At 49.7% G+C, this 12,418-nt stretch overlaps 1 protein-coding gene across 2 annotated transcripts in view; it reads right to left on the bottom strand.

The window, feature by feature from the left end:
- LOC123998036 (basal cell adhesion molecule-like) overlaps positions 1-12,208 on the bottom strand; it is a 157,950-nt gene extending 145,742 nt beyond the window's left edge. For both annotated transcript variants that reach the window (XM_046302863.1, XM_046302864.1), the window contains exon 1: positions 11,945-12,208. In XM_046302863.1, coding sequence (XP_046158819.1) covers positions 11,945-12,014 — 70 coding nt within the window. In that variant the 5' untranslated portion in view covers positions 12,015-12,208. The remainder of the gene's footprint in view (positions 1-11,944) is intronic.
- Positions 12,209-12,418: the final 210 nt, after the last annotated feature.

The raw sequence follows: 12,418 nt of genomic DNA, 5'->3' as shown, positions 1-12,418 counted from the left end.
GATGTTACACTACTGTACCTTCACTGTAGTGGACATAGATCTGTTCCCTGATGTTACACTATGTGCCATGTAAGAAAGCTAACATTGCAGTTCCTTGCTCAGAACATGAGAACATATGAAAGCTGGTGGTTCCTTTTAACATGAGTCTTCAATATTCCCAGGTAAGAAGTTTTAGGTTGTAGTTATTATAGGACTATTTCTCTCTATACCATTTGTATTTCATACACCTTTGACTATTGGATGTTCCCTGAGGTACTCACTATTGCCAGCCTTCACTGTAGTGGATAGGCTTGTCATAAGTCATAAACAGCGCAATGCTTGAAGCACAGCAAAGAGCTGCTGGCAAATGCAGGAAAGTGCTGTCTGAATGAATGCTGACGAGCCTGTGCTGCCTACCACCGCTCAGTCAGACTGCTCTATCAAATATCAAATCATAGACTAAATTATAATATAATAACACACAGAAATACAGAAATCTGGACACTATCACTTTGAAAAAACAAAAGTTTATTCTCTCAGTGAGATACGGAACCGTTCCGTATTTTATCTAATGGGTGGCATCCATAAGTCTAAATATAGCTGTTACATTGCACAACCTTCAATGTTATGTCTTAATTATGTAAAATTCTGGCAAATTTGTGGACAACGATCCAGGCAGCCCAAACTGTTGCACTACTGACTCTGTCAATGAACGGACAGAAGTGACACAATTTCCCTGTTAATATTGCCCATTAACATTAATTTATTTTCACTAAATATGTCGGTTTAAAAATATATACTTCTGTGTATTTTTATTGATTTTAAGAAAGGCATTGATGTTTAATGGTTAGGTACATTCGTGCAAAGATTGTGCTTTTTTCAAAATGAGCTTTTGAAAATCATCGCCCTGTTCCCTGTCTTTGTTAGGATGAAAAGATCTTCACACAGTTTGATGTTACACTACTGTACCTTCACTGAAGTGACACAATTGTTCCCTGATGTTAAAAGAAACCTCTCCTCCTATTCCACCTCTCCAGCTCTGTTCCTGTTTTACCTGTCCTCCTGCTCTACCTTCACTCCTATTCCACCTCTCCAGCTCTTCCCTGATTTACACTACTGTCTACCTTCACTCCTAGTGGACCACCTCTCTGCTCTCCTGATGTTACCTGTCCTCCTGCTCTACCTTCACCTATTCCACCTCTCCAGCTTCCTCCTGTTTTACCTGTCCTCCTGTACCTTCACCACCTCTCCAGCTAGATCCTGTTTTACCTGTCCTCCTGCTCTGCCTTCACTGTTCCACCTGGACATAGCTCTCCTCCTGTTTTACCTGTCCTCCTGCTCTACTGTGCCTCCATTCCACCTCTCCAGCTCTCCTCCTGTTTACCTGATCCTGCTCTACTGTACCTTCACTTCCACCTCTCCAGCTCTCCTCCTGTTTTACCTGTCCTCCTGCTCTACCTCTCCTCCTATTCCACCTCTCCAGCTCTCCTCCTGTTTTACCTGTCCTCCTGCTCTACCTCTCCTCCTATTCCACCTCTCCAGCTCTCCTCCTGTTTTACCTGTCCTCCTGCTCTACCTCTCCTCCTATTCCACCTCTCCAGCTCTCCTGCTGTTTTACCTGTCCTCCTGCTCTACCTCTCCTCCTATTCCACCTCTCCAGCTCTCCTCCTGTTTTACCTGTCCGCCTGCTCCACCTGTCCTCCTGTTTCACTTGTCCTCCTGCTTCACCTGTCCTCCTGCTTCACCTGTCCTCCTGCTTCACCTGTCCTCCTGCTTCACCTGTCCTCCTGCGACCTGTCCTCCTGCTCCTCCTCTCCGTGAATAATTTATATAGCACGGTTTGTCAAACAGTGAGGTTAACCATGTCAGCTAACCATTAACTACATTATAAAGCAGGAGAAATGTCTCACACAGAGGAATGTATATGTTCTCCTTTAACAGAATGAGACAACATTGAACTGTAAGTCGCTCTGGATAAGAGCGTCTGCTAAATGACTAAAATGTAAATGTAATGTAAATGAGATTGGAGATGGAAGAAAAAAAAATAGTAATAACAGTAGTAAATCCCTGCATCACACACACACACACACACACACACACACACACACACACACACACACACACACACACACACACACACACACACACACACACACACACACACACACACACACACACACACACACACACACACACAGTGCTCTTTAGCTTGGTGAACTCTCTGTCACATTCCATGGGATGGCGATAAGATTGAAAAGAACCCCTGTTACACAACAACCATTTGTTGACCACTCCTTAAGCTTAACAGGGCTGCCACTGACTGACTGACGAGGGGCAAACAACTCACTCAGCAAGAGGTGTGTTCAAACACACAACATCCACTCACACTCTCTCCTAAACCTTAGTCTACCATGTAAAGACCACTCCTAAACACAGCTCTAATGCGAGTCCTGACACAACCACGTTAGTCAGGGGGGAAACACACAAGGTCCACTAACTGTCTATGCAGCCTTCCTCTAGTTCCGTCCTCAGCCTGTAGCATGCTGCATGGTGTGAAAGGACACAGGGTGGGAGAGGGGAGGGGTTCTGTTTGAGAAGGGTTCTACAACTGCTGTTGAGGCAACTGTTGGCGTCTGAGAAGCAACAGCTTGAGAAGCTCCCACAGGACCCAAGACCCAGCTCAGAACAGGCAGACAGACCCAAACCCAGCTCAGAACAGGCAGACAGACCCAAGACCCAGCTCAGAACAGGCAGACAGACCCAAGACCCAGCTCAGAACAGGCAGACAGACCCAAGATCCAGCTCAGAACAGGCAGACAGACCCAAGACCCAGCTCAGAACAGGCAGACAGACCCAAGACCCAGCTCAGAACAGGCAGACAGACCCAAGACCCAGCTCAGAACAGGCAGACAGACCCAAGACCCAGCTCAGAACAGGCAGACAGACCCAAGACCCAGCTCAGAACAGGCAGACAGACCCAAGACCCAGCTCAGAACAGGCAGACAGACCCAAGACCCAGCTCAGAACAGGCAGACAGACAGGGGAGACGGGGGGCGTCCAGAGGGGTTAGGGTTTCTTTTCTGCCGGTAAACTGATCCAGCAGATCATGGGGTTTTCCACAGACTTCCTAATTGGTATTCCTCATTCTGACTTTTCGCACGTGTGTGTGTGTGTGTGTGTGTGTGTGTGTGTGTGTGTGTGTGTGTGTGTGTGTGTGTGTGTGTGTGTGTGTGTGTGTGTGTGTGTGTGTGTGTGTGTGTGTGTGTGTGTGTGTGTGTGTGTGTGTGTGTGTGTGTGTGTGTGTGTGTGTGTGCTTCTCCCTCTTTCAGTCTGGACAAACCAGGAACAACTGCTGACCAAGAAACACGAGTGGGGGTTGCCATGTTGTAGCGTGCAATAGATGGAATATGTAGGCCATGATCCTTCCTCTCTCTCCTGACACATATTTATATGTAGCTCTAATAGCCAAACCCTCCTCTATGTGTGTGCTGAATGCCTAAAAAGCCCCATAGATCCTGAATGAAAGCTCTTTGTCGCAGCATTTTTCTACTGCACTGCCAATCAATGCATCGGCAGCACTTAACCTTATCTTCCCAAATAACTTTTGAATTTTAAATGTTCCTTGCAATACAGCCCCCCAACCCCCATTCCTTCTCCTTTCAAGGCTGCACTTGAAATGACCTACGACCTCCCGGCCACCTCTCTTCACGATCATCATCTTTATCATCTCCCTCCCTTGAGACAACAAAACAATCGGGAACTGCAGTAGCACAATAGTCAGCTGTAATCACCCCTCGTCCCATCCCTTGATCTCATTCTCTCTCTCTCATCCTCTCTGTTTCCTTCCTCCCCTTAAAACCCCATGAAGCCACTAATGACAAGATAGCCTTGAAGCAGCAACCATGGAGAAATCAAAGGCACTAGTAGTCAGCTTCCTCTCTCCGTATCTCTCTCTGTCCCTCTAACCTCTCTCCCTCCCTCCCCAATTTCTCTCTGTCCCTCTAACCTCTCTCCCTCCCCAATCTCTCTATGTCTCTCTAACCTCTCTCCCTCCCTCCCCAATCTCTCTCTGTCCCTCTCCTCTTTGAACCCTGTAGTGTGTTTACTGTTTAAGACTGTTGTGTTGGATGGAATAGAACAGAAAGAGGGCAGAGAGAGAGAATAAAAGAAAGAAAGAAAGAAAGAAAGAAAGAAAGAAAGAAAGAAAGAAAGAAAGAAAGAAAGAAAGAAAGAAAGAAAGAAAGAAAGAATGAATGAATGAATGAAAGAGAGAAAGAGAGAAAGAGAGAAAGAGAGAAAGAGAGAAAGAGAGAAAGAGAGAAAGAGAGAAAGAGAGAAAGAGAGAAAGAGAGAAAGAGAGAAAGAGAGAGAAAGAGGTGAATAAACACTGGGATGTTTGCGGAGGAAACAGAGAGGGAAGGGGTGTGTCTTAATGAAAAAATAAGTCCTAAAGCTGGGGTCAAACATCTCCCAGGTTGGATTTAAAACATCCCAGGCCAGCACCCTATCCAACGCACACATCACAGCAGGACCTTCCTCCCAGTATCCTCTCTGGGCTGTGCACAAAAGCAGTAGCTCCAAACATAACACAGTAAATCACCACAAACATCAATACACATCAACGACTCCCTCCAGTGAGCCACCATTACCCAAAACAACAAAGGTCTAGAGCGAGGGAGGAGAAGAAGGGAGGATGGAGACAGAGGGAGAGAGACAGACAGGAGATAAGAGGGTAAGAGAGAAGTTAGAACAGTGACCAAGTTAATCCAAACTATTAAAGCATGTGTTTATGGATGTGTGTGTGTGTGTGTGTGTGTGTGTGTGTGTGTGTGTGTGTGTGTGTGTGTGTGTGTGTGTGTGTGTGTGTGTGTGTGTGTGTGTGTGTGTGTGTGTGTGTGTGTGTGTGTGTGTGTGTGTGTGTGTGTGTGTGTGTGTGTGTGTGTGTGTGTGTGTGTGTGTGTGTCCGCATCCCAGCATTCTAATCATGGCTCTAGCTGCTCTTTTTGAAGACCTTTGATGATATTAGGATGAAAAGCTCTGAGGAGTGTTTCTGTGAACCACATCCTCCGCTAACTGACTTCAAACTAGGATCAACCACGTGAAACCTGTCATTTCATAACCAGATGCCCACCGTTGCCTGCCTGCCTGCTGCCAATTCACCAACTGGGCTGTTAGAATTTCTCCCACCATGGGGTTTCACAGAGAACAAACCACAGAGAGATAAGAAAGAGCACTAGTTTGGATTTGAAAAGGTTAGGACGACTTAAACCCCGTCCACAGTAACGCTCATCCACTATCATGAGGATTTATGCAGAAAGCTTCATTGTTCCAATGTGGTCTACATGAACCCAGCAGAGAGTAACCACTACAGTGGCATATATCACATGAAAGGAAAGCTGCCAAACCACTGAAATGAGGTGGATGTATGAATGGACCGCAGCTCAACCGTTGTAGTACGGTGTCTTGGTGGTGAATGGGGCCCAATAATGTAAAGTGTTGTGTGTTTTTGGATTAGCACCATTGTGTTGTGAAGAGGCAGCACCTCTCTGCCAGAGAAACAATGCTTGAATGCACAGACACTCAGGACGAGCTCCAACCTGTCCATAGGAATACCACTCATTACTATATGAGAGTTCAGAGTTCAGCTCCGTCTCCATCTATCTCCCCTCTAACCCAAACCCAGTAGAGAAGCATGAATCACCCAAACTAATAGCAGTCCCAGTGCTCCTGCACCTACAAAGGTAGGACCTTAATTTGAGCCAGTTTGCTACAGCAGGAAAACAATCCTGGAAATGGGAATTCTTAAGTGAATTATAATTAATGGACATTTTTGTAGGGGTTGATACATTTTTGTTAGGGCAAATTAAGTCTGACATTTCAGAGTATAAATTACACACTTTAGAAGCCTTTTTAAAACTCAAATACACTACAAGTTTACATTCCTCCAGAAAATTCTCAGCAACAAAAGAGTGATCAAATTAAGATCCTACATCTATCTGTACACCCCCAGGTTAAACGACAAAGGGGGCAAACACCAGCTCGCTCCCTCAAAACAGCCCTTATCGACCTGTCACTCAGAGTGGTGTTAGTTATCATTGTTTAGAGCTGTTGCACAATAAGAGGAATCTATATGGATCGTGCGTGTGTGTGTGTGTGTGTGTGTGTGTGTGTGTGTGTGTGTGTGTGTGTGTGTGTGTGTGTGTGTGTGTGTGTGTGTGTGTGTGTGTGTGTGTGTGTGTGTGTGTGTGTGTGTGTGTGTGTGTGTGTGTGTGTGTGTGTGTGTGTGTGTGCTAACTTAGAATACCATCAGCACCTCTGACCCCCTTAAAAAGAGCTTGAAGAAGCTCACTGGCTTTTATCTCCACTAAATGGCAGGCTTTTAATTTCTCTGCCCTAATACCATAATAATTACACATGGCAGTGGGGGGTGGTTTGATGCTGACGGGACAAGTAGAAATTAAAGCAAGGAAATGACTGGGGGAATTAAGGAGTTGATAGACAAAGGGTGGAAGCTCAGAGTTTCCGACAGCACCTTGAACTCAGCTGACAGCCTGTCTCCGCGATTCTCTCTGCCACCCTCCTCAGTGACCCACCCCCCACCTCACCCTTCCTCACCTGACCCCACCCTTCTCAGTGACCCCTCTCACCCTTCCTAACTCGACCTCACCCTTCTCAGTGAGCCCCCTCACCCTTTCTCACCCAACCCCATCCCCCCTCACCCTTCCTCACCCAACCCCACCCCCTCTCACCACAAGAGAGCAAGGCTGAGACAGTACAGCCAGCGAACACTTTTAGGATATGAAAGTAGCAAAAGCACCTTTCTACCAACAAAACCCACCAACATTGATCTAAAACCACGCAACAAATTACAATAGACAACTGCTGTCACGACCCTGACCATAGAGGGCCCTTCTTTCTCTATGGTGTAGTAGGTCAGGGCGTGACTAGGGGCTATTCTAGTTTATCATTTCTATGTTGTGTTCTAGTTTATATTGTCTATCTTGGTGTTTTGTATGATTCCCAATTAGAGACAGCCGGTAATCGTTGTCTCTATTTGGGGATCATATTTAAGTAGCTATTTTTCCCACCTGTCTTTGTGGGATATTGTTTCGCGTTTGTGCATCACGTAGTCACGTTTAGTTGTTCGTTTATTGATTAATTTTGTTTTTGTTTCAGTTTCTCTTTGAATGAAATATGTTGGAACTCAACATCCACTGCGCCTTGGTCCCGTTCTTACGACAGCCGTGACAACTGCTGTACTACACGTGTTTTCCCCCGACGACAAGCTTTTGGAACTTCCAACACATCAAGTGCCTCAGAGCAAATAACAGGTGTGATACAGTCATTTACTAGTTAAAAAGTAACTTTCCTAATCAGAAATAATCCTCAATCTGACTAATCTTTCTGATCCCTGTCTGGCATGACGCTGTTCTAGAAGTTTGGCTGTTGATGATTCTAACTGGGTGACATTGTATGGTATGTCGAGGGAGACATTTCCAACCTGTATGGTTCAACCGGTCACAGGTCAATTGCATTGCCGTCAGTAGAGGCATGCAAAGCACACTGGGACGGTCTTGATGTCATCACCGCATATTTGTGTCACACACACTGTGTGGGGTGTTGTGTCTTGTGGTCCTTTTTGGTGCACCGTGGAATAGTTTTGTAGTGTGTGTGTGTGTGTGTGTGTGTGTGTGTGTGTGTGTGTGTGTGTGTGTGTGTGTGTGTGTGTGTGTGTGTGTGTGTGTGTGTGTGTGTGTGTGTGTGTGTGTGTGTGTGTGTGTGTGTGTGTGTGTGTGTGTGTGTGTGAGACAGTCTGCCAACAGAGAAACATGCTATTATTAGACAAACGAGCCGGAGGGAGGAGGGGTCGGGTTGAGATTAAGGGAAGATAGGAGAGGGAGCATTCTTGTCCCCTTTTACAGTGAGAGAGAGGCGTACTGCACTAAAGTTTAGGGGAGTGGTGCAGGCGTGTCTTGGACCTGGACTGGTTGCTGTGGAGGCGGGGGCTAGTGTTTCATACTGTCCTATGTACAGACTAAAGGGCCAGGGGTGGGGACTGGAAGAGCTAAGAACAGGAGCTCACTTAGCTACAATCAAGGGACCACCCACTGTTGTATCCAGCCTCCTACGTGAGGTACCAGGCCTTCCAATAGCTGGCTTTGGCTTTTAGTACAGACACCTGTTTAGTCTCAGACACACAGTCTACACAGTGGCATCATGAAGGACTGGGCTCATATACACACAGTCACACAGCCCGGAGAACAACTGTCTCAAAGACCAGGTGAAGAGTGGATGGAGGGAGGAGGAGCAGGGGTGGAGAGGACGGGGGTGGAGAGGACGGGGGGGTTGAGAGGACGGGGTAGTGGAGAGGATGGGGGTGGAGAGGACGGGGGTTGAGAGGACGGGGGTGGAGAGGACGGGGGGGTTGAAGAGGACGGGGGTGTAGAGGACGGGGGGTTGAAGAGGACGGGGTAGTGGAGAGGACGGGGTAGTAGAGAGGACGGGGTAGTGGAGAGGACGGGGTAGTGGAGAGGACGGGGGGTTGAAGAGGACGGGGTAGTGGAGAGGACGGGGTAGTGGAGAGGACGGGGTAGTGGAGAGGATGGGGGTGGAGAGGACGGGGTAGTGGAGAGGACGGGGTAGTGGAGAGGACGGGGTAGTGGAGAGGACGGGGGGGTTGAAGAGGACGGGGGTTGAGAGGACGGGGGTGGAGAGGACGGGGGGTGGAGAGGACGGGGGTGGAGAGGACGGGGTAGTGGAGAGGACGGGGGTGGAGAGGACGGGGGGTTGAAGAGGACTGGGGGGTTGAGAGGACGGGGGAGGGGTGGAGAGGACGGGGGGTGGAGAGGATGGGGGTGGAGAGGACGGGGGGTGTAGAGGACGGGGTAGTGGAGAGGACGGTGTAGTGGAGAGGACGGGGTAGTAGAGAGGACGGGGTGGAGAGGACGGGGGTGGAGAGGACGGGGAGTGGAGAGGACGGGGTAGTGGAGAGGACAGGGGGTGGAGAGGACGGGGTAGTGGAGAGGACAGGGTAGTGGAGAGGACGGGGTAGTGGAGAGGACGGGGGTGGAGAGGACGGGGGTGGAGAGGACGGGGTAGTGGAGAGGACGGGGGGTGGAGAGGACGGGGAGTGGAGAGGACGGGGGTGGAGAGGACGGGGGGTGGAGAGGACGGGGGTGGAGAGGACGGAGGGTGTAGAGGACGGGGTAGTGGAGAGGACGGGGGTGGAGAGGACGGGGAGTGGAGAGGACGGGGGTGGAGAGGACGGGGGGTGGAGAGGACGGGGGGTGGAGAGGACGGGGTAGTGGAGAGGACGGTGTAGTGGAGAGGACGGGGTAGTAGAGAGGACGGGGTAGTGGAGAGGATGGGGTAGTGGAGAGGACGGGGTAGTGGAGAGGACGGGGTAGTGGAGAGGACAGGGGTGGAGAGGATGGGGGTGGAGAGGATGGGGCTGGAGAGGACGGGGCTGGAGAGGACGGGGTAGTGGAGAGGACGGGGGTGGAGAGGACGGGGTAGTGGAGAGGACGGGGCTGGAGAGGACGGGGTAGTGGAGAGGACGGGGGTGGAGAGGACGGGGTAGTGGAGAGGACGGGGTAGTGGAGAGGACGGGGTAGTGGAGAGGACGGGGTAGTGGAGAGAGGACGGGGTAGTGGAGAGGACGGGGGTGGAGAGGACGGGGTAGTGGAGAGGACGGGGTAGTGGAGAGGACGGGGGTGGAGAGGACGGGGTGGAGAGGACGGGGTAGTGGAGAGGACGGGGTAGTGGAGAGGACGGGGGGTGGAGAGGACGGGGGTGGAGAGGACGGGGTAGTGGAGAGGACGGGGTAGTGGAGAGGACGGGGGTGGAGAGGACGGGGTAGTGGAGAGGACGGGGGTGGAGAGGACGGGGTAGTGGAGAGGACGGGGGTGGAGAGGACGGGGTAGTGGAGAGGACGGGGGTGGAGAGGACGGGGTAGTGGAGAGGACGGGGTAGTGGAGAGGACGGGGGTGGAGAGGACGGGGTAGTGGAGAGGACGGGGTAGTGGAGAGGACGGGGGTGGAGAGGACGGGGTAGTGGAGAGGACGGGGTAGTGGAGAGGACGGGGGTGGAGAGGACGGGGTAGTGGAGAGGACGGGGTAGTGGAGAGGACGGGGGTGGAGAGGACGGGGTAGTGGAGAGGACGGGGGTGGAGAGGACGGGGGTGGAGAGGACGGGGTGGAGAGGACGGGGTGGAGAGGACGGGGGGAGAGGACGGGGGTGGAGAGGACGGGGTAGTGGAGAGGACAGGGGGTGGAGAGGACGGGGGTGGAGAGGACGGGGGTGGAGAGGACGGGGTAGTGGAGATCTGAGAACGGTGTGGTAGAGGTTTAGAGGAAAAAGGGATGGAGCGGGAGAGACTGAGGGATGCAGAGAAAAGGAGGGATGGTTGTAGAGAGAGGGAGGGATGGGTGTAGAGAGAGGGAGGGATGGGTGTAGAGAAAAGGAGGGATGGGTGTAGAGAAAAGGAGGGATGGGTGTAGAGAGAGGGAGGGATGGGTGTAGAGAAAAGGAGGGATGGGTGTAGAGAGAGGGAGGGATGGGTGTAGAGAGAGGGAGGGATGGGTGTAGAGAAAAGGAGGGATGGGTGTAGAGAAAAGGAGGGATGGGTGTAGAGAGAGGGAGGGATGGGTGTAGAGAAAAGGAGGGATGGGTGTAGAGAGAGGGAGGGATGGGTGTAGAGAGAGGGAGGGATGGGTGTAGAGAGAGGGAGGGGTGTTGCTGAACACCAGCCAGTTAAACTCAGATAGGCAGAGATCCAGATTGGGGAGATAAAGAGGGGGATTTTGATGGAGGAAAAAAAGAGAAAGACAGAAAGTTGCAGATATTTTTGTTTTTTGTTTTGTTAAGATGATGAGTGAGAGGCAGTGGTGAGGGAGAGCAATAGATAAGTATAGAGAGAGGGGGAGAGAGAAAGAGAGAGATGCAGTGCCTTGGCCAAATGGACACACCCCACCCTAAAAGACCAAACAGCCTACAGAACCGCACTCGTTATTTATAGAACTCAACATGTATGTAGCCTAGTAACCTTTTTATCCATACGAGACAAGAGAACAGTGGAGTGGAAAAACTCAATGATAGCGTTTGAAAGCATGAAACGTTGCTCAAATGTGGGGCAGATAATGCAAACTATAAATAAATCATAAGGTTCGTGTTATCTACCGGTAAGGTTGTGAGTAGGCCTACCCTTAATTCATAAAGGCACACATATCAATCAATTTAATAACACTCAGTATAGTCCGAGGCACATCACACCCCATCCAACGCATTCTGAACAGCTCGCTCATTGATCATAGATCAAATACATAGCGGTCATTCCGGCCGAGACAGGCCGCCGGGGCTCAGCTACAGGCTACTGCAGTCCGTTGTGCGCTCGGAAGTGCACTCTACTGCAGAGCAAGGGGTTCCCACACGACTACAAAGGAAAAGTGCGGTCTGGGTTAACCCCTAAAACATCTCACGAATTTAACATGATCCGTCACTTTGTTCAAAATGTGCTGCGCCTCAAAGAGTTGGCCTACATGTAAGTATTTTTTCTCTAATAATTAAAAAAATAGTTCACTGACAAGTCCAGCATTTCTCCAGACACAACTGCCGAGATTTTCAAAGTCTCGATTTACACCTGTTATTTTGGCTCCGACTGGCACTCAATAACAGGTTGCTTTCACATAAAGCGGGTGACAAGAACACATTGCCAAAGGAAACAAAATATGCACAAGGTACAATAAAGTTGTATAACCCACTAACGCATGTAAAACACTTTCGTAATGTGATACGCAGTCCATAGCCTACTATGATATAACGCACTGCGATAGTTGAAGGAGAAACAACCGTACAGGCAATGAAGAGATTCATAGCCTCCAGCCAAGAGGAACCAGCAGCAGTGGGCGAAAACAACATTTACTTTCTAATATAAAACAGACGGGGACGCGTGGAATCCGAGTCTTACCTTGCAATGAAAAGCAAAGCAGCAAGGTGCACAGGAGAGAAGCGCGTCCAAATGCAACCATCCCGTCCATGGCTCAATCTGTAACTTTTACAGATGTATTTAGCTGTTTTTCTTGGGCTGTTTCTGTCTTTATGTATTTGTGGCAGCAGCAAGTCTTCAGTCGTCCAGAGTTGTTTCTCCCTTGCCCTCTCTCTCTCCGTCTCTCTCAATAAAGCGAGCGCTATCCCCCCTCTCTCTCACAACCAGAAATCTGATGCTTGTGGCAGTCTTGGTTGATGTATTTCCACAAAAGGTGACCCACGCCCCCTCCCTCGCGCTCTCTCTCTCCCGCTACACCTCAGTTGCCCTGAAAATACTTGCTTTACTATTCACATATGCGTATATCGATGGTGGCGGTTTTTGAAAATGTAAAATAGATGTTCAAAAACAACATTAACACCGAAGTGGAAAGTAAAAACTCTTGCCAACTCCAAC

Source organism: Oncorhynchus gorbuscha, linkage group LG15 (genome assembly GCF_021184085.1).
Source record: "Oncorhynchus gorbuscha isolate QuinsamMale2020 ecotype Even-year linkage group LG15, OgorEven_v1.0, whole genome shotgun sequence".
NCBI classification, from domain to species: domain Eukaryota; kingdom Metazoa; phylum Chordata; class Actinopteri; order Salmoniformes; family Salmonidae; genus Oncorhynchus; species Oncorhynchus gorbuscha.
The sequence above is the reverse complement of the archived record's forward strand: the minus strand, read 5'-3'. Positions and strand labels throughout refer to the sequence as shown.